The 19,216-nt window shown below is 43.1% G+C and overlaps 1 protein-coding gene across 4 annotated transcripts in view; it reads right to left on the bottom strand.

Moving 5' to 3' along the window:
- Positions 1-19,216, bottom strand: part of ARHGEF12 (Rho guanine nucleotide exchange factor 12) — a 176,144-nt gene that overhangs the window by 37,866 nt on the left and 119,062 nt on the right. For all 4 annotated transcript variants that reach the window (XM_073656647.1, XM_073656648.1, XM_073656646.1 and 1 more), the window contains 3 exons: positions 7,932-8,046; positions 5,358-5,458; positions 2,419-2,496 (listed from right to left, as the gene is read on the bottom strand). In XM_073656647.1, coding sequence (XP_073512748.1) covers positions 2,419-2,496; positions 5,358-5,458; positions 7,932-8,046 — 294 coding nt within the window. The remainder of the gene's footprint in view (positions 1-2,418; positions 2,497-5,357; positions 5,459-7,931; positions 8,047-19,216) is intronic.

Here is a 19,216-nt window from a genome sequence, read left to right as displayed (position 1 = left end):
AAAATATTATTATGCTTTTTTCACTGCCCAATGGTATAAATTTAAAAATTAAAAAATACTCACTACTTCCCTAGATGAATTCCTTGAGAGGTGTAGTTTACAAAATGGGGTCACTTGTGGGGGTTTCTGCTGTTTCGGCATGTCAGCGACTCTTCAAATGTGACATGGTGTCTGCAACCTATCCCAGCCAACATAGCGCTCCTTTCTCTTTCGAACCCTGCCGTACACCAAAGCAGTGGTTTTCCCCCACATATGGGGTATCAGCGTACTCAGGAGAAATTGCACAACAAATTTCATGGTGCAATTCAAATGGCGCTCCTTCCCTTTCAAACCCGGCCGTGCGCTCAAACAGTGGTTTGCCTCCTCATATGGGGTATCGGCGTGTTCAGGAGAAATTGCACAACAAATTTCATGGTGCAATTTATCCTATTACCCTTATGATAACGCAAAATTAAGGGATGAAAAACGTTTTTGTGGGACAAATGTGAAAATTTTATTTTTACAGCTCAATATTATAAACTTCTGTGAAGCACCTTGGGGTTCAAGGTGCTCACCACACATCTAGATAAGTTCCCTAAGGGGTCTAGTTTCCAAAATGGTGTCACTTGTGGGGGGTTCCACTGTTTAGGCACATCAGGGGCTCCCCAAATGCAACATGGCGTCCGCTAATTATTCAAACAAATTTTACATTCAAAAAGTCTAATGGCGCTCCTTCCCTTTCAAACCCTGCCGTGCGCCCAAACAGTGGTTTTCCCTCACATATGGGGTATCAGCGCGCTCAAGAGAAATTGCACCAAAAATTTTGGGGTCCATTTTTTCCGGTTACCCCTGCGAAAATAAAAAAAAATTGGGTCTAAAGTAACATTTTTGTGAAAAACGTTAAATGTTAATTTTTTTCTTCCACATTCCAAAAATTCCCGTGAAGCACCTGAAGGGTTAATAAAGTTCTTGAATGTGGTTTTGAGCACCTTGAGGGGTGCAGTTTTTAGAATGGTGTCACTTTTGGGTATTTTCTGTCATAAAGACCCCTCAAAGTGACTTCAAATATGATGTGGTCCCTAAAAAAATGTTCTTGTAAATTTTGTTGGAAAAATGAGAAATCGCTGGTCAACTTTTAACCCTTATAGCTCCCCAACAAAAAAAAATTATGGTTCCAAAATTGTGCTGATGTAAAGTAGACATGTGGGAAATGTTATTTATTAACTATTTTGTGTGACATATCTATCTGATTTAAGGGCATGAAAATTCAAAGTTTGAAAATTGCAAAATTTTCAACATTTTCGCCAAATTTCCGATTTTTTCACAAAAAAACGCAAGTGATATCGAAGAAATTTTACCACTATCATGAAGTACAATATGTCACGAAAAAACATTCTCAGAATCAGGGGGATCCGTTGAAGCGTTCCAGAGTAATTACTTCATAAAGTGACAGTGGTCAGAATTGAAAAAATTGGCCCGGTCACGAAGGCAAAAACAGGCTCTGGCGCGAAGTGGTTAAAGAAGTTGTCCGGAACTTTTTTTAATTGCCAATGTATTCAGCCTGTGGGCATAAGTATCTCTGTAAATACCTTGTGTTGCTGATCATGCCTGTGAGAGGCGCTATCGGTGGCCACTCTCAGGAATCACGTGACCCCGCGCTGACATCACGACAAGTGAGGTGAGACTCAGCGTTGGGGTCCCCGAGGTGGCCGCTGGGTTGTGGGCAGCGTTACCCACCGCGTCACACCTAGCATCCACTGCACACTTTCCCAATGAGTGAGAATGGCTGCAGAATGAGTTGACTGAGAATCTGTCAGTCGGCTGCTAGGTCTATAACTGACCCATTTCTGAGCTCCTCTCAGTTCATTCATGACCGAACACTACACTATAGTTGACTGTCGGGGAAAAAGAGCAAAATGGCGCAATATATTTGCAACTGAGTTTCATTAAACATCATTTTTAGTCCCATATACCTGCATTCAAAATGTCCCAAAAAGTGGAAAACACCCATAAAGAATTACTATTAAAGCTATTGCTATGGTAAAAATCTAGAGACTGTTAGAGCTGGTTAGCCATGTAATAACCAAGGCAAATAAAGGAAGGTCCATTGTTATATACTGCCCATGTGCTCATTGAGCCCCATATATTGCCATCCTGTGCCCACAATTAGCCCTTGGCGTTCCCGGTGATCTCAGCAGTGCAGGGACAGAACGGTCACCGATCATTATGAGCACAAAGGGCACGAGCAGCAGTAATGCCGTAGTCAGGGCACTGGCGGTATACACAGCGCGCTGCAACATATCAGCTTGTGATCTGCAAGTGGGAATACGATGATGCAGGTATATAAGCCATGGCAGAGCGGAGCATGGAGAGTGCAGAATACAGACATTGCTCTATAAACAGTATAACAGCACCAGCTAATGATTGGGAACGGCTTACCCTTAACTCATCAATCATTGGATACTCCCCCGGCTTCAGGTACGACAGGTCAAGTCTTCGCTGGTAGTCTTCAAGTCTCTGGAAGCAGATACAAATACTGAGTACCGGGTTTAAAGGACACGATTGTCGGCCACCAGAAGTTCCTTTTAGATAGCTTTATATGAACTCATTTTCTGCTATGGGCTTTCTTAAAGATGGTCATCAACCAACAGAACGGCACCCACTTCCTCTCCACAGAAAGAGAAGGAGGCTTTACAGTCAAGTTAAGAGTCTTAAAGGTGTTGTCCAGGCTTGGGACACAAGTATGCAGCCACTATAAGTTACCATGTGTGCACACTTGCAGACACATGCTGACTGGATGTGTCTGGGAGAAGCTGAACATGTCTAGTGGGTACACGGCCGCCCTCTGTACCAGCAATACCCGGGGATCCTGAGTGTGCGCACTGCCAGCTGTGTCAGGATTCTGCAGTCACAGAGACAGGCTGCAGACTTTTGCCCCAAGCATGAACAACCCCTTTAAACCTGGAATGGACAGTGAAATCACTAACTCTTCCCCCATCATCCCGCACTGCCAGCGATCACTAATCAGTAGTGCAATCACACAGCAGTGCCAGCCATCACTAATCAGTAGTGCAATCACACAGCAGTGCCAGCCATCACTAATCAGTAGTGCAATCACACAGCAGTGCCAGCCATCACTAATCAGTAGTGCAATCACACAGCACTGCCAGCCATCACTAATCAGTAGTGCAATCACACAGCACTGCCAGCCATCACTAATCAGTAGTGCAATCTCACAGCAGTGCCAGCCATCACTAATCAGTAGTGCAATCACACAGCAGTGCCAGCCATCACTAATCAGTAGTGCAATCACACAGCAGTGCCAGCCATCACTAATCAGTAGTGCAATCACACAGCAGTGCCAGCCATCACTAATCAGTAGTGCAATCACACAGCACTGCCAGCCATCACTAATCAGTAGTGCAATTACACAGCACTGCCAGCCATCACTAATCAGTAGTGCAATCACACAGCACTGCCAGCCATCACTAATCAGTAGTGCAATTACACAGCACTGCCAGCCATCACTAATCAGTAGTGCAATCACACAGCACTGCCAGCCATCACTAATCAGTAGTGCAATTACACAGCACTGCCAGCCATCACTAATCAGTAGTGCAATCTCACAGCAGTGCCAGCCATCACTAATCAGTAGTGCAATCACACAGCAGTGCCAGCCATCACTAATCAGTAGTGCAATCACACAGCACTGCCAGCCATCACTAATCAGTAGTGCAATCACACAGCACTGCCAGCCATCACTAATCAGTAGTGCAATCACACAGCAGTGCCAGCCATCACTAATCAGTAGTGCAATCACACAACACTGCCAGCTTATAGAAAGCTCAGGGGGCAGCCATGTCACTGGCACGAGGGAATCGCACATCAACAGTGACATCAATAACAGAAAATCCCAATAAACGGTGAAGAGGTCTGAAGCAATCCGATGGGCCGACCACTGATCAAAGAACACAAGCCTCTATAGGCTGCCCGTATGTTCTGCTCAGAATGGGCCCTCCAGTCCTGCCCAGCTAGGACAATTTCTGTATTTGTGGTTTTCCCACCCCTCCTTCAACGAGCAATAACTTTTTTACCCACATGACGTATGGGGGCTTGTTTCTTTGCAGGACATGTTGTACTTTTCAGTGACATTTATTTTACAATATAGGGTTCTGGCAAATGGGAAAAAAAATCCAAGTGCAGTGAAATTGCGGGGAAAAAAAGCAATTCTGACATTTTTGGGAATTGTTTTTATGGCGTACATTGTGTAGTAAAAATTACCTAGCAATAAGATTCTCATCGGAATGATTACGGTAATACCAAATTTGTCCAGGTTTTTTTTTTTATTATTTTAGTGGCGGACCAAAAAAAGGGAAAACTTGTAAAACGAAATACATTTTTGATGGTGTTGCCATTTTCTGAGACTCGTAACGTTTTCATTCTTTGGTCTATGGAGCTGAGTGAGGGCTTATTTTTTGCGGGTCATGACCACGTTTTTGTTGATCACATTTTAGGCTAGACATGGCATTTTGATCGCTTTGATCAGGTTAATTATTTTTAGATTTTAATAGACCAGACTTTTGTATACGTGGCAATAATAAAAATGCGCATTTTTTCATTATCTATTTTTAATGGGGGAAAAGGATGGCAAGCTGAACTTTTAGACTATTTTTTAACTTTTCACTATGTTCATTATAAGTCCCCTTTGGGCACTTGAACTTGCGATCATCTGATCGCTTAGGCTGTACACAGTAATACCACAGTAATCCTGCATATGGGAAAAATCATGATCTCCCTTGAAGCCCGGCCACAGGCTGGGTTTCGCACAGCTATGTGATGACAGGCTCGGAGGTCTTCAACAGACCCCTGGCTGTCATAGCAACCCATCATCGACCCGCGATCGCAGTCACGGGGGCGCCGATTGGCACATTAAGTGACGCTGTTAAGCTTCGCTCTATCCCGCGGCTGTTAGAGGCAGATCCTGGCTGCGTCACAGCCATCACCTGCCAGGTATGAGGTGGGCTGTCCACGAGAGCCCGCTCTATTACATCCACTACCGACTTGCACCGTATATAACGGCAGATTTCGGTAAGGGGTTAAACCCATGTTCGCATCTGTAACAGGAACTGATGCAAATTCAATAAGTTTTTTTTTCAAGGAAAAACCAGAGCCGTCGCAGCGTTATATTTTCCGCTCTTAATAAAAGACAAAAGCAGCAGACGTCAGTGGGGGGCACTGTGCAGAGGATACACCGCAATGTTACGGCTCCCATTATATATTTATAGTGAATCCAAACTAAAGAAACCATCATGTGTCATCACAAGAGAGCTCTGGTCTCTTTACAGTTAGCTATTAGCCGTTACCTGTTCCCAGCTCACCTGCTTGTTCTCCGCTTCTTTGACAGCCTGGTTGACATGATTGAGTATCCTCCGACAATGGTCCGCAGCATTCTTTACCTTCAGCTTCTCTTCTGGTTGGTCTAGTGAATACAATGGAAACTTAGATAAACCAGCTGCAGCCGAGATCCATCAGACCACATATGAAGCACAGCTTTCTACCTGACACAGTGGCGATATTGCAGGGGTTGTGGGAAAAGATCCAAAGGGGTGGACATCCTTAAAATGGTTCCAGAATGGATCAAACTGACACTTTTGTAACTACTCAGAAATGGCTTATGAGGCTTGTATTAAAGGGAAGGTGTCAGCAGAAAATTAACCTTTTGTTTAAAAGGCAGTTAGATCCAGATACAGCATGAATCAGAGCCGGGCTGCAAGGTTATAGCCCGGTATATGTCCTCCGAAACGATGCTACGCTACAGAGAAAATGAAGAGCCAGCTGGGGACTATAGGAAGAAACCAGATTAGCCGAGCAAGCATGGCCCCCGACTAGCCAGGTGTCTCCCTATGGTCCTTGGACGGATCTTCAAACTGAAATACCAGAGCAAGGCTTTATTCACACAAGTATTTTTGATTAGTATTTCTATGCCAAAACCAGGAGAGTCTCCAAAACATAGAACAGCTAGGAATCTTTCAATGATATTTTTTCTGAACGTTCCACTCCTGGCTTTGGCATACAAACACTGTGACTAAGCCGTAAAGCATACCTGGCTGTCACTATGCAGCCCGGCTGACTCATGCTGCACATTTTTCGGGCAGCATCTAATGACAGATTCCTTTTAAATCAGAATTTTATATTAAAGGTATTTAAAAAAAAAAGTAAAAAAAAATCTTGCAATTTTCACACTCGCTGTTAGGCCTAATATTAGACTCGCACTTTGTTCCTGTGGGAAAAACAATGAACATTACCAGCAATAGACTGACAGACGCTGAGGCGGTCACATCACCGCTTGTGAATAGTCGATCCTGTTTTATCTATTGTATACAGAGCTGTTACCTTTCACTGTATTTTTCCTGTGATGACAATGAGGCTGCTGAAAAGTCTTCTGTACAGAACAATAAGCATGACCCTAAAATTAGGCTTAGAGTCCAGTGTGACAAATCAAAAGTTTTCTGATATATATATTTTTTTTAAATATAGATGATCGTACGGAAAATGAAAAAACACAAACATAAAAAATATCATCTTATGGTCACATAGGAGTCTCTGGAGTGCACCGATATAATAAACTATGATGACACATCACACAATGGAAAATTGCACTGAACAAAGCAAAATTATGCATCTCATCAGTAAATACATGAGCATTTCATTTTGTGGGTCGGAATATGATTAAAGATTCTTTTTCCTCCAGCTTAAAAAAGTGGAAGGATTAAGTCCAACACAAATACATCCATATATACCTATAGCAAAATGATACCCTGAGATCTGTGATCCGATGTCTTATTCCAGAGGAATCCACATTTTTCTTAACATGTAAACAAGCTGTTAATATCTATGGGCCAGAAACTGATCTCCCTCAGAATCTGCCTCCGGAGCCTATTTTAATTAGAAGGTAGAGTTACCAGTGTGAGACATGTAACTAACACAGAACAGTACAACTGAACTATGCTTGTAGCAGCAGCTCTCACAGCTTTGCTGTATTACAACACTGACTGCCTGTGAGATGGAAGCTGAAGTACAAAGAGGACAAAGAGGGAAGATTTGTCACTTATAACCCCGCATAGCTCTGCAGTGAGAGCAGACTGTCAGTCATTACATGTCTCACACTGGTAACACCACCTATTATTTACAATAAGCTCTGGAGGAAGATGTCCGGCCCATAGATCTTAACAGCTCATTTACATATAAGAAAAATGTAGAGTCTCTGGAATAAGACATCGGATCACAGATATCAAGGTATTTATTTATTTTACTCACTTATATAGCGCCATTAACTCCACAGCACTTTACAGACATCATCATCACGGTCCCCATTGGGGCTCACAATCTAGATTCCCTATCAGTATGTTTTTGGAGTGGGGGAGGAAACCTGAGAACTCGGAGGAAACCCACACAACATACAAACTCCTTGCAGATGTTGTCCTTGGTGGGATTTGAACCCAGGACTCCAGCGCTGCAAGGCTACAGTGCTAACCACTGAGCCACCGTGGTGCCCTCAGGTATCATGTTATTCAGCTTCCTATGACCTACGTGCTCATATAGACGGCTTAGGAGGGTAGATCCCACTACAGATTCCCTTTAACATAGAAGGTTGAAAAGATGTGGGAGATTTTATTTCCTACCTTATACCGGCTTCCATTACTAGTCTACCAGGTACTCTAATCCTACCATTTGGTTAGTAATATTAACATTCATTAACCATTAGCTGGCACTATACGGTTAGCTATGTAGTACATAAGCAATAATGTTTTATTCCCATTTATCCACATGAATACAGGAGAGCTTTACAGCAATTAGTTTAAAGAAAGGAAACCAGGCTCATCCTGTTAATTCATTTCCACACCATGTACGGAGCTCCTAGACACACTGGGAGTTCATCAGCACCCGCTGACCTGAATACTTGGCGATGTTGTCCAGCAGTAGCGGATATTTGGTCAGTCTCTGCATCTCCGTTGGAATAATGTCCTTCAGCTGCAAGCGTCTGCACAGTGGATTACTCTCAGCATCCTGCAAGGATACATCCATCATTGTTAACAAGACTTATTACATGCACCAGCAATTTACCATCAAGTACTCCACTTCATTACAAATTACATGAGAAGAACAGCTCCACGCTATGCCTAGCACATTACACAAAGCGCGAGAGGCCAAACGCTCTGATTATAAGCCCCCAGATCTGTCAGGAGCGCTCAGCGGCTCCATAGTTAATGTTCCCACATTTCTGTCTATAGTCCATTGACGTTACTTAATGAACACGTATGAATGGGAGTTCAGTTGAGGGAATGACATCTCCGGCCCCAGTGCATGCTGTGCAGTAACTTTTCAGCGTTACTGCTGCCCCTGAATGCAAGAAAAAATTGTCAAAATCTACTTCTATTCCACCCATACCATCCAAGCAAGAGTTTCAATTAAAAAATGATATCTTCTGGGAGCGATGGGCACGGCAGCAAGTAATGCAATTGCTTTTAGTTCTTATCAACATATGGTTCTCTTCCAATCAGCAAGCAATAAGGTCGCAGTACGCAGACCCCACCAAGACCCCGTAAAGGGGTTTCCGGTGAAGAAAAGTTATCACCTACAGTACGGACCAAAAGTTTGGACACACCTTCTCATTTAATGATTTTTCCGTATTTTCATGACTATGAAAATTGTACATTGACACTGAAGGCATCAAAACTATGAATTAACACATGTGGAATTATATACTTAACAAAAAAGTGTGAAACAACTGAAAATATGTCTTATATTCTAGGTTCTTCAAAGTAGCCACCTTTTGCTTTGATGACTGCTTTGCACACTCTTGGCATTCTCTTGATGAGCTTCAAGAGGAAATGGTCTTCCAACAATCTTGAAGGAGTTCCCAGAGATGCTTAGGACTTGTTGGCCCTTTTGCCTTCACTCTGCGGTCCAGCTCACCCCAAACCATCTCGACTGGGTTCAGGTCTGGTGACTGGAAGCCAGGTCATCTGGCGCAGCACCCCATCACTCTCCTTCTTGGTCAAATAGCCCTTACACAGCCTGGAGGTGTGTTTGGGGTCATTGTCCTGTTGAAAAATAAATGATGGTCCAACTAAACGCAAACCGGATGGAATAGCATGTCGCTGCAAGATGCTGTGTTAATTCATAGTTTTGATGTCTTCATTGTGAATGTACAATTTTCATAGTCATGAAAATACAGAAAAATCTTTAAATGAGAAGGTGTGTCCAAACTTTTGGTCTGTACTGTATCCATCGGATAACTGACAACTTGCTGACTGGTGGAGTCTGACTGCTGGGACCCGCACTGATTGGCAGAAGGGGGAACTTTTATCCCCATTAGAAAGGCGCAAAAGTGCACGTGTACCGTGAGCTCCAGTTATTCCCTATGGGGCTGCTGAGCGCTGTGTACGGCTTTTTCCTGTAGTCCCATAGGCAATGAATGGAACGGTGATCGAGCACCCAATCTACTGCTCCCCATAGGGAATGAATGGAAAAGTGATTGGGCACCCAACCTACTGCTCCCCATAGGGAATGAATGGAACAGTGATCGGGTGCTTAAACTACTGCTCCATTTTGTAATGTGTATAAAAGTTGCTCGTCGAGGATAGCAAATTCCCCATACTGACCATCATGGACAGTTCCAGCAGTGGGACACCCACCAATCAGCAGGTTACCCCCCCCCCCCCAATCTCCTCTTCAAAGCCGATCTGTCACCAGATTTCTAAACAAACTGAATACATCCCTTATATAAATCTATAAGACCTGATGAGCTAGGTGTACTTGTTAACTCCAAGTCAAAATTACTTTATTAAAATTTACCAGCCTGAAACTAAAATGAGCATTTTATTACAGGAGCTGGACTCATTTTGACATTGGGCTAGAAATACAACGTTTCGACCTATTACAGGTCTTTATCAACTACCTGTATTAGGTCGAAACATTGTATTTTTAATAATGGCAGAATAAACTTAATCTTTTATTGAACCCCCCTGGACTGGACACGGTCTACCTTTAACCTGGCTGATGTTTTTCCAATTAAGTTCCTTGGAGCTTCTGGACGTGCGTCCTGACGTTGAGTGCGGTTAGCTTTTTTGTATTGGACAACCGGACTACTCTGATCTTTGCTTTTCATCCTTCAGTTACAGATACGCTGCCTTTACATGTAAAGGTCCCATACTCCGTAATGTCAGCCTAACCCATCTATTTTGGTGGGACTAGCCGCCTACACCCTAATATAGGATGTCCGGATGGAGAAGATCAGTCAACTTCACATTTTCTGGATCATATCCCACATGACAACCTCTACATTTTGATGGTCATCCTCACAGAAAGGACAAGATGTGTAACCGCTATGGAATATGTTGGATAATATAAGCATAGTGAGTTAAAAAAACAGACCCTTTGAACTCCTGGAAAAAAGCTGCTGATGGAGATCCCTCCCATGCCCATAACAAGCACTGGCATGGTTGGCAGAAGAGAGTGTGCAGGTGTATAGGCGGGGAGTCTCGTGCAGGTGTATAGGCGGGGGGTCTCGTGCAGGTGTATAGGCGGGGGGTCTCGTGCAGGTGTATAGGCGGGGGGTCTCGTGCAGGTGTTATCGGCTAAGTGTGTGGCTAATAATGTCTAACTAATAAAAAAAAGGTGCAATCTGACAAATGAACTATTTTACCATATAAAGACCAAAAATATCAGACTAGCATGCTACTGGAGGCAAGCAAGGAACCGCTGAGTTTGGGTAGAGCCCCATAGATACACAAGCACTGTGCCCCACCTGTCCAAACTGCAGGGACGCTCAGACGGCTGGAAACTTCCCTAAAGAAACGGTCGAATGCCAATAGATCTTCTAAATAAGACGTTCCTGCTGTGGGGGTTTCACTACACATAATACAACTAGCTGAGCCCATTAGATGTCCTAAAAAAGGGACGTTTGTACTGAGCTTCTAATGGTGTCCCTCTCTGTTGATGGTTGCAAGAAGACATTGCAGCAGTGTGATGGTGATTGGTTTTATATGCATTGCTCCTGTGTCATTGCACTTTATTGGGATGGCGGCCGGAGGATAGAACTGACTGTTTCTTTTATATCAGCCCGTACATCAGACAGACACTATACGCCAGCACCAGGGATCGCAGCAGTACTACGCTACACAGTATTTCAGAGGTTGTGAAACTATTAGATCAGTGTTTATCTACACAGAGGACTTTTCTACACCCCGGGTACTCAATTTAGGAACACAGATCTGGATAAAGTCTACTTTCACACCTTATTGATGCTGCATTTTCTGATTTTGTCATTTCCTCCCACCGTCATCTTTTCTTTTCCATTCCCACACCTCTGAGTGCTTATTTTATGCAGGGCAAGTTATAGTTGGAAGTGACACTATGTAACTTGCTATATACTGTACTAAAATAACAGCAAATGGGATTAAAACCGACCCCGAAATTCTGCAATTGTTGCTCTAGTTCTGCTTTTACAGCATTCACATGGCATTAACTTTGTGCGTGTGTTACACACATATATACCTCCACATTATATACAGCGGGTGAAATATTATGAAGTATTGAACACGTCACCAATTTTGTAAGTAAATATATTTCTAAAGGTGCTATTGACATGAAATTCTCACCAGATGTCTGTAACAACCCATTCAAGCTACACAGGTGAAGAAATCAAACCATAGATGTATAATGATGAGAAATTAAACAGGGAAAAAGTATTGAACACATGAAGAAAGAGGTGCAAAAAGCCATGGAAAGACAGGACACCAGCTGAAATCTATCAGCAATTAGAAAGCAATCCTGCCACTTAGTAAAAAAAAAATAATATCAGCTGGTTCAACTGATGGGGTATAAAAAGGTGTCTCATTACCAAGGTGCCACACAAAAAACATCTCAGAGTGGGTAAAACCAGTGAGCTGTCTCAAGACCTTTGCAACCTTATTGTTGCAAAAAATACTGATGGCATTGGTTACAGAAAAACTTATAAACTACTGAAAATTGTTTCAAAGAACTATACGTAATGCTTTCAGCCTCCAAGGCCTGTATGCACGCTCACCACACAAGACTCCATTGATGAACAAAAAGCATGTTTAATTGCGTTTACAGTTCGCTCAACAATATTTAGACAAGCTTGTGAAATATGGGAGAATATAGTCTGGTTAGAGGAGACCAAAATTGAACTCTTTGGATGCCATAATACACACCATTTTTGGATGCCAAAAAGTGAAATTTGGATGTGGGAACATCATGGTGTGGGGCTGTTTTTTCAGCAAATGGCACTGGCGAACTTCATATAAGTGAAAGAAGAATGAATATCTCCGTACATTTAGCCATTCTTGAAAAAAATCTGCTGCCATCTACCAGAATGATGAAGATGAAACAAGGGTGGACATTTCAGCAAGACAATGATCCCAAACACACAGCCAAGGACACTCTCAATTGGTTTCAAAGAAAGAAAATAAAGCTGCTAGAATGGTCCAGCCAATCATCTGACCTGAATCCAATAGAAAATGTATGGAAGGAACTAAAGCTCAGAGTTCATAGAAAAGCAAAGAATCTTCAGGATTTGAAAAGTGTTTGTGTGGAAGAATGAGTCAAAATCATACCTGAGCAATGCCTGCAACTAGTTTCTCCATACTGAGGTGTTTTGAAGCGGTCATCACCAACAAAGACAAAGATATCTGTCTGTCTATGTGTATATCTTGAATATAATATGTGTACACACACACCTCAAAAACACTCCTTTTTCTCCAAAGTAAATTGCAAATTGTAAAAAATTAACATATATGGTTTTTCTACTTGCGTAAGTGCCTGAACTAGTATACAAACATTTTTTATCCCATGAGGTGAATGGTAAAATGAAAACAGACCAAAAAATTATATGCACCAGAATTGCCATTTTTTTCGATTGACGCACTGCCTTAAAAAAGTACGAGAAAAAATATTTAAACACACCAGTACCCCAAAATGGTATCAATAAAAACTAGTACATTGATAATTCAAAATACAAGCAGCTATCAGTGGAAAAAGAAAAGGGAGTCTCAGAAAATGTCGACATAAGCCAATTTGTTTTTTCCCACAAGCTCTGAACTGTTTTACACTACTACAATAAAAAAGATATGTTATAAAAGTTTGCTACCTCAATAAATGTCCTGATAATCATGTGGCTAGGTCACTTTTACTGCATAATAAACACCATAAAAACAACAAAATCAAAATCAATGGCAGAATTGTAATTTTTTTTTCTCATTTCACTACATTTTTTCAGTACCTTGTATAGTAAAATTGAAAGGTATCATTCGATATTACAAATGGTTTGCCCAAAAAAAAACCACACGTCTAGGTCGATGGAAAAATAAAGAAATGATAGCTCTTGGAAAGGAAAAAAATAACAGAAAACCAAAAAGGAAAAAAAATAAAAATAAAATCACAGTGGAATGAAGGGGTGAATCCCTCCCTGAGCTGATGATGAATGATTACACAAACACCTAAAAAATGGAAAATTGAACCTGTGTACACCAGTGAATAACATGGGTGCCAATCATTACTGTATGTGCATGCACCGTTAGCAATAGTGCAGGTATATAGAGGATATCTGTCTAGTACCTACGTGTATCCCCTCGCACATGTATGGTTGGCTGATTTAAACACCACCTCATGAAAAATTAAAACAGATTATTATACTAAGGTCACCAAGCTTACACTCCTTAACGATGGTTATAGTAAGGTCACCCAACTTACACTCCTCAAGGATGGTTATATTAAGGTCACCCAGCTTACACTCCTCAAGGATGGTCATACTAAGGTCACCCAGCTTACACTCCTCAAGGATGGTTATACTAAGGTCACCCATCTTACACTCCTCAACAATGGTCATACTAAGGTCACCCAGCTTACACTCCTCAACGATGGTCAGACTAACGTCACCCAGCTTACACTCCTCAAAGATGGTCATACTAGCGTCACCCAGCTTACACTCCTCAAGGATGGTTATACTAAGGTCACCCAGCTTACACTCCTCAAGGATGGTTATACTAAGGTCACCCAGCTTACACTCCTCAAGGATGGTCATACTTACCTCACCCAGCTTACACTACTCAACGATGGTCATACTAAGGTCACCCAGCTTACAATCCTCAAGGATGGTCATACTAAGGTCACCCAGCTTACACTCCTCAAGGATGGTCATACTAAGGTCACCCAGCTTACACTCCTCAAGGATGGTCATACTTACCTCACCCAGCTTACACTACTCAACGATGGTCATACTAAGGTCACCCAGCTTACAATCCTCAAGGATGGTCATACTAAGGTCACCCAGCTTACACTCCTCAAGGATGGTCATACTAAGGTCACCCAGCTTACACTCCTCAACGATGGTCAGACTAAGGTCACCCAGCTTACACTCCTTAAGGATGGTTATACTAAGGTCACCCAACTTACACTCCTCAAGGATGGTCATACTAAGGTCACCCAGCTTACACGCCTTAAGGATGGTTATACTAAGGTCACCCAACTTACACTCCTCAAGGATGGTCATACTAAGGTCACCCAGCTTACACTCCTCAACGATGGTCATACTAAGGTCACCCAGCTTACACTCCTCAAGGATGGTCATACTAAGGTCACCCAGCTTACACTCCTCAAGGATGGTCATACTAAGGTCACCCAGCTTACACTACTCAACGATGGTCATACTAGCGTCACCCAGCTTACACTCCTTAACGATGGTTATAGTAAGGTCACCCACCTTACACTCCTCAAGGATGGTTATATTAAGGTCACCCAGCTTACACTCCTCAAGGATGGTCATACTAAGGTCACCCAGCTTACACTCCTCAAGGATGGTCATACTAAGGTCACCCAGCTTACACTACTCAACGATGGTCATACTAGCGTCACCCAGCTTACACTCCTCAAGGATGGTTATACTAAGGTCACCCATCTTACACTCCTCAACGATGGTCAGACTAACGTCACCCAGCTTACACTCCTCAAAGATGGTCATACTAGCGTCACCCAGCTTACACTCCTCAAGGATGGTTATACTAAGGTCACCCAGCTTACACTCCTCAAGGATGGTCATACTTACCTCACCCAGCTTACACTACTCAACGATGGTCATACTAAGGTCACCCAGCTTACAATCCTCAAGGATGGTCATACTAAGGTCACCCAGCTTACACTCCTCAAGGATGGTCATACTAAGGTCACCCAGCTTACACTCCTCAAGGATGGTCATACTTACCTCACCCAGCTTACACTACTCAACGATGGTCATACTAAGGTCACCCAGCTTACACTCCTCAACGATGGTCAGACTAAGGTCACCCAGCTTACACTCCTTAAGGATGGTTATACTAAGGTCACCCAACTTACACTCCTCAAGGATGGTCATACTAAGGTCACCCAGCTTACACGCCTTAAGGATGGTTATACTAAGGTCACCCAACTTACACTCCTCAAGGATGGTCATACTAAGGTCACCCAGCTTACACTACTCAACGATGGTCATACTAAGGTCACCCAACTTACACTCCTCAAGGATGGTCATACTAAGGTCACCCAGCTTACACTCCTTAAGGATGGTTATACTAAGGTCACCCAACTTACACTCCTCAAGGATGGTCATACTAAGGTCACCCAGCTTACACGCCTTAAGGATGGTTATACTAAGGTCACCCAACTTACACTCCTCAAGGATGGTTATACTAAGATCACCCAGCTTACACTCCTCAAGGATGGTTATACTAAGGTCACCCAGCTTACAATCCTCAAGGATGGTCATACTAAGGTCACCCAGCTTAGAATCTTCAAGGATGGACATACTTAGGTCACTCAGCTTACACTCCACAAGGATGGCACGGCCAGAGGCAGCACACTCATAACCAGGATAAAGAAGATCATGTGTATAGATGATATGGCCATGTTTAAGAATGACTGCACATCTGGGAATTATAGACTGGATTCAAGTTAATTTGCAGAACATTAAAGAATAAATATAACTATATGCGATGTTTGCTTTAAGGGGCTATGACAGCGTCAAGCATGGGAAAAATAATAAATAGAACATGAATGCAAATTCCAAGCACTGCCAAGAAATAAAAACTAATGCTGGTTCTAAGGCTTCGGATGTAACTCGATATACCGGGGATCATAAAAAAGGATAACATCAGTGTCACATTCAATAGAGGCACTGTGTGTTCTAGGATCGGCCATTGATGATAAAAGCTTAAAAATACTGCCCACATTCATGTCCGCTTCCATTAAAGATAGTCTATAGAAACATCGGATCAAAGGACGGGTTCACCACAGGAGATCACTACTCCGCTGTGCATCGATTCTGGAATTATTATTTCAAGGCTTTTTCCCATTATAAAGACTTATGACCTATCCACAGGACTTGTGATAAGTGTTACAGAGCCTGCAGGTCTGCCCCCGACTACATGAACAGGGGGCCAGTATTCCCCTAATTGAATGGTGCTGCGGATGAGATAACAGAGCATGTAAGCAACTTTTTTTTTCCCTTCGGAAAACGGACATATTGTAGATTTTTCTAATTTACTGTGGATTAAAGGGGTTGCTCAGGAGTAGAAAAACATGGCTGCTATCTTGCAAAAACTGAACCAATGTAAATAGGAATGAGCTGCAATATCACACAGCCTATGGACAGGTGTGGCACTGTTTTTGGAAGAAAGCAGCCATGTTTTTCTAACAACCCTGTAAAAGGCTATGGAAACCTTTAGCAAGGAAGAATGATTTATATATGCTGGTGGTTATCTTGAGTTAAAAATGCACTTCATTTCAGGTTGTAATCTTCATTCCTACATATATTCTCACACCCCACCTGATTAGCAGCAGGCTGTACATTGCCTATTTCGGACTTTTCTCACAATGGCATTTCTCTCCCAGAAACACATGCTGGATGTAAGGTCCAGCAAAATGATCTGGTATAAAGCACGGCATAATTGTTGGGGTAGTTTCCCCTTCTACAACCATTAGGTAAAAAGACAGACGGCGGTATAACTCGGACGAGGATCACAATGCAATACCTTCCCCACCAGAGCGTGACCGCTAGAAATACAAGCTGTCACACTTGGGTCAGGAGAGCCAATGGCAAGGCTGAGTCGTGTGCAGCTCTATACGGCCGTCTGTCTCTTACCTTAGTAGCTTCTCTGAAAGACATTGATGAGGAGATGGGTGTAATTTCCCCTTCCCCTGTAGAGTCTGCCATGGGTTCTCTTTTCCCTTTACCCTCATACACAGCCTATATGATTTACCTTCCCTTGCAGAGTCTGCCATGGGTTCTCTTCTCGCTTTACCCTCATACACCGCCTATATGATTTACCTTCCCTTGCAGAGTCTGCCATGGGTTCGCTTTACCCTCATACAAAGTATATGTGATTTCCCCTTCCCCTGCAGAGTCTGCCATGGGTTCTCTTTCCTCTATACCCTCATACACACCCCGTGTAATTTCCCCTTCCCCTGCAGAGTCTGCCATGGATTCTCTTTTCTCTATACCCTCATACACAGCCTGTGTAATTTCCCCTTCCCCTGCAGAGTCTGCCATGGATTCTCTTTTCTCTATACCCTCATACACAGCCTGTGTAATTTCCCCTTCCCCTGTAGAGTCTGCCATGGATTCTCTTTTCTCTATACCCTCATACACAGCCTGTGTAATTTCCCCTTCCCCTGTAGAGTCTGCCATGGATTCTCTTTTCTCTATACCCTCATACACAGCCTGTGTAATTTCCCCTTCCCCTGTAGAGTCTGCCATGGATTCTCTTTTCTCTATACCCTCATACACAGCCTGTGTAATTTCCCCTTCCCCTGTAGAGTCTGCCATGGATTCTCTTTTCTCTATACCCTCATACACACCCCGTGTAATTTCCCCTTCCCCTGTAGAGTCTGCCATGGATTCTCTTTTCTCTATACCCTCATACACAGCCTGTGTAATTTCCCCTTCCCCTGTAGAGTCTGCCATGGATTCTCTTTTCTCTATACCCTCATACACACCCCGTGTAATTTCCCCTTCCCCTGTAGAGTCTGCCATGGATTCTCTTTTCTCTATACCCTCATACACACCCTGTGTAATTTCCCCTTCCCCTGTAGAGTCTGCCATGGATTCTCTTTTCTCTATACCCTCATACACAGCCTGTGTAATTTCCCCTTCCCCTGTAGAGTCTGCCATGGATTCTCTTTTCTCTATACCCTCATACACACCCTGTGTAATTTCCCCTTCCCTTGTAGAGTCTGCCATGGATTCTCTTTTCTCTATACCCTCATACACAGCCTGTGTAATTTCCCCTTCCCCTGCAGAGTCTGCCATGGGCTCTCTTTTCTCTATACCCTCATACACAGCCTGTGTAATTTCCCCTTCCCCTGTAGAGTCTGCCATGGATTCTCTTTTCTCTATACCCTCATACACAGCCTGTGTAATTTCCCCTTCCCCTGTAGAGTCTGCCATGGATTCTCTTTTCTCTATACCCTCATACACACCCTGTGTAATTTCCCCTTCCCCTGTAGAGTCTGCCATGGATTCTCTTTTCTCTATACCCTCATACACACCCTGTGTAATTTCCCCTTCCCCTGTAGAGTCTGCCATGGATTCTCTTTTCTCTATACCCTCATACACACCCTGTGTAATTTCCCCTTCCCTTGTAGAGTCTGCCATGGATTCTCTTTTCTCTATACCCTCATACACAGCCTGTGTAATTTCCCCTTCCCCTGCAGAGTCTGCCATGGATTCTCTTTTCTCTATACCCTCATATACAGCCTGTGTAATTTCCCCTTCCCCTGCAGAGTCTGCCATGGGTTCTCTTTTCTCTATACCCTCATACACACCCTGTGTAATTTCCCCTTCCTCTGCAGAGTCCGCCATGGGTTCTCTTTTCTCTATACCCTCATACACAGCCTGTGTAATTTCCCCTTCCCCTGGAGAGTCTGCCAGGGGTTCTCTTTTGTTGATACTCTCCTACACAGCCTGTGTAATTTCCCCTTCCCCTGTAGAGTCTGCCATGGATTCTCTTTTCTCTATACCCTCATACACACCCTGTGTAATTTCCCCTTCCCTTGTAGAGTCTGCCATGGATTCTCTTTTCTCTATACCCTCATACACAGCCTGTGTAATTTCCCCTTCCCCTGCAGAGTCTGCCATGGGCTCTCTTTTCTCTATACCCTCATACACAGCCTGTGTAATTTC

The sequence above is a fragment of the Phyllobates terribilis genome, unplaced genomic scaffold, assembly GCF_046119375.1.
Source record: "Phyllobates terribilis strain yellow unplaced genomic scaffold, ASM4611937v1 Scaffold_12__6_contigs__length_324123572, whole genome shotgun sequence".
In the NCBI taxonomy this organism is placed as follows: Eukaryota; Metazoa; Chordata; class Amphibia; order Anura; family Dendrobatidae; genus Phyllobates; species Phyllobates terribilis.
This window is presented reverse-complemented; position numbering and strand designations above follow the sequence as displayed.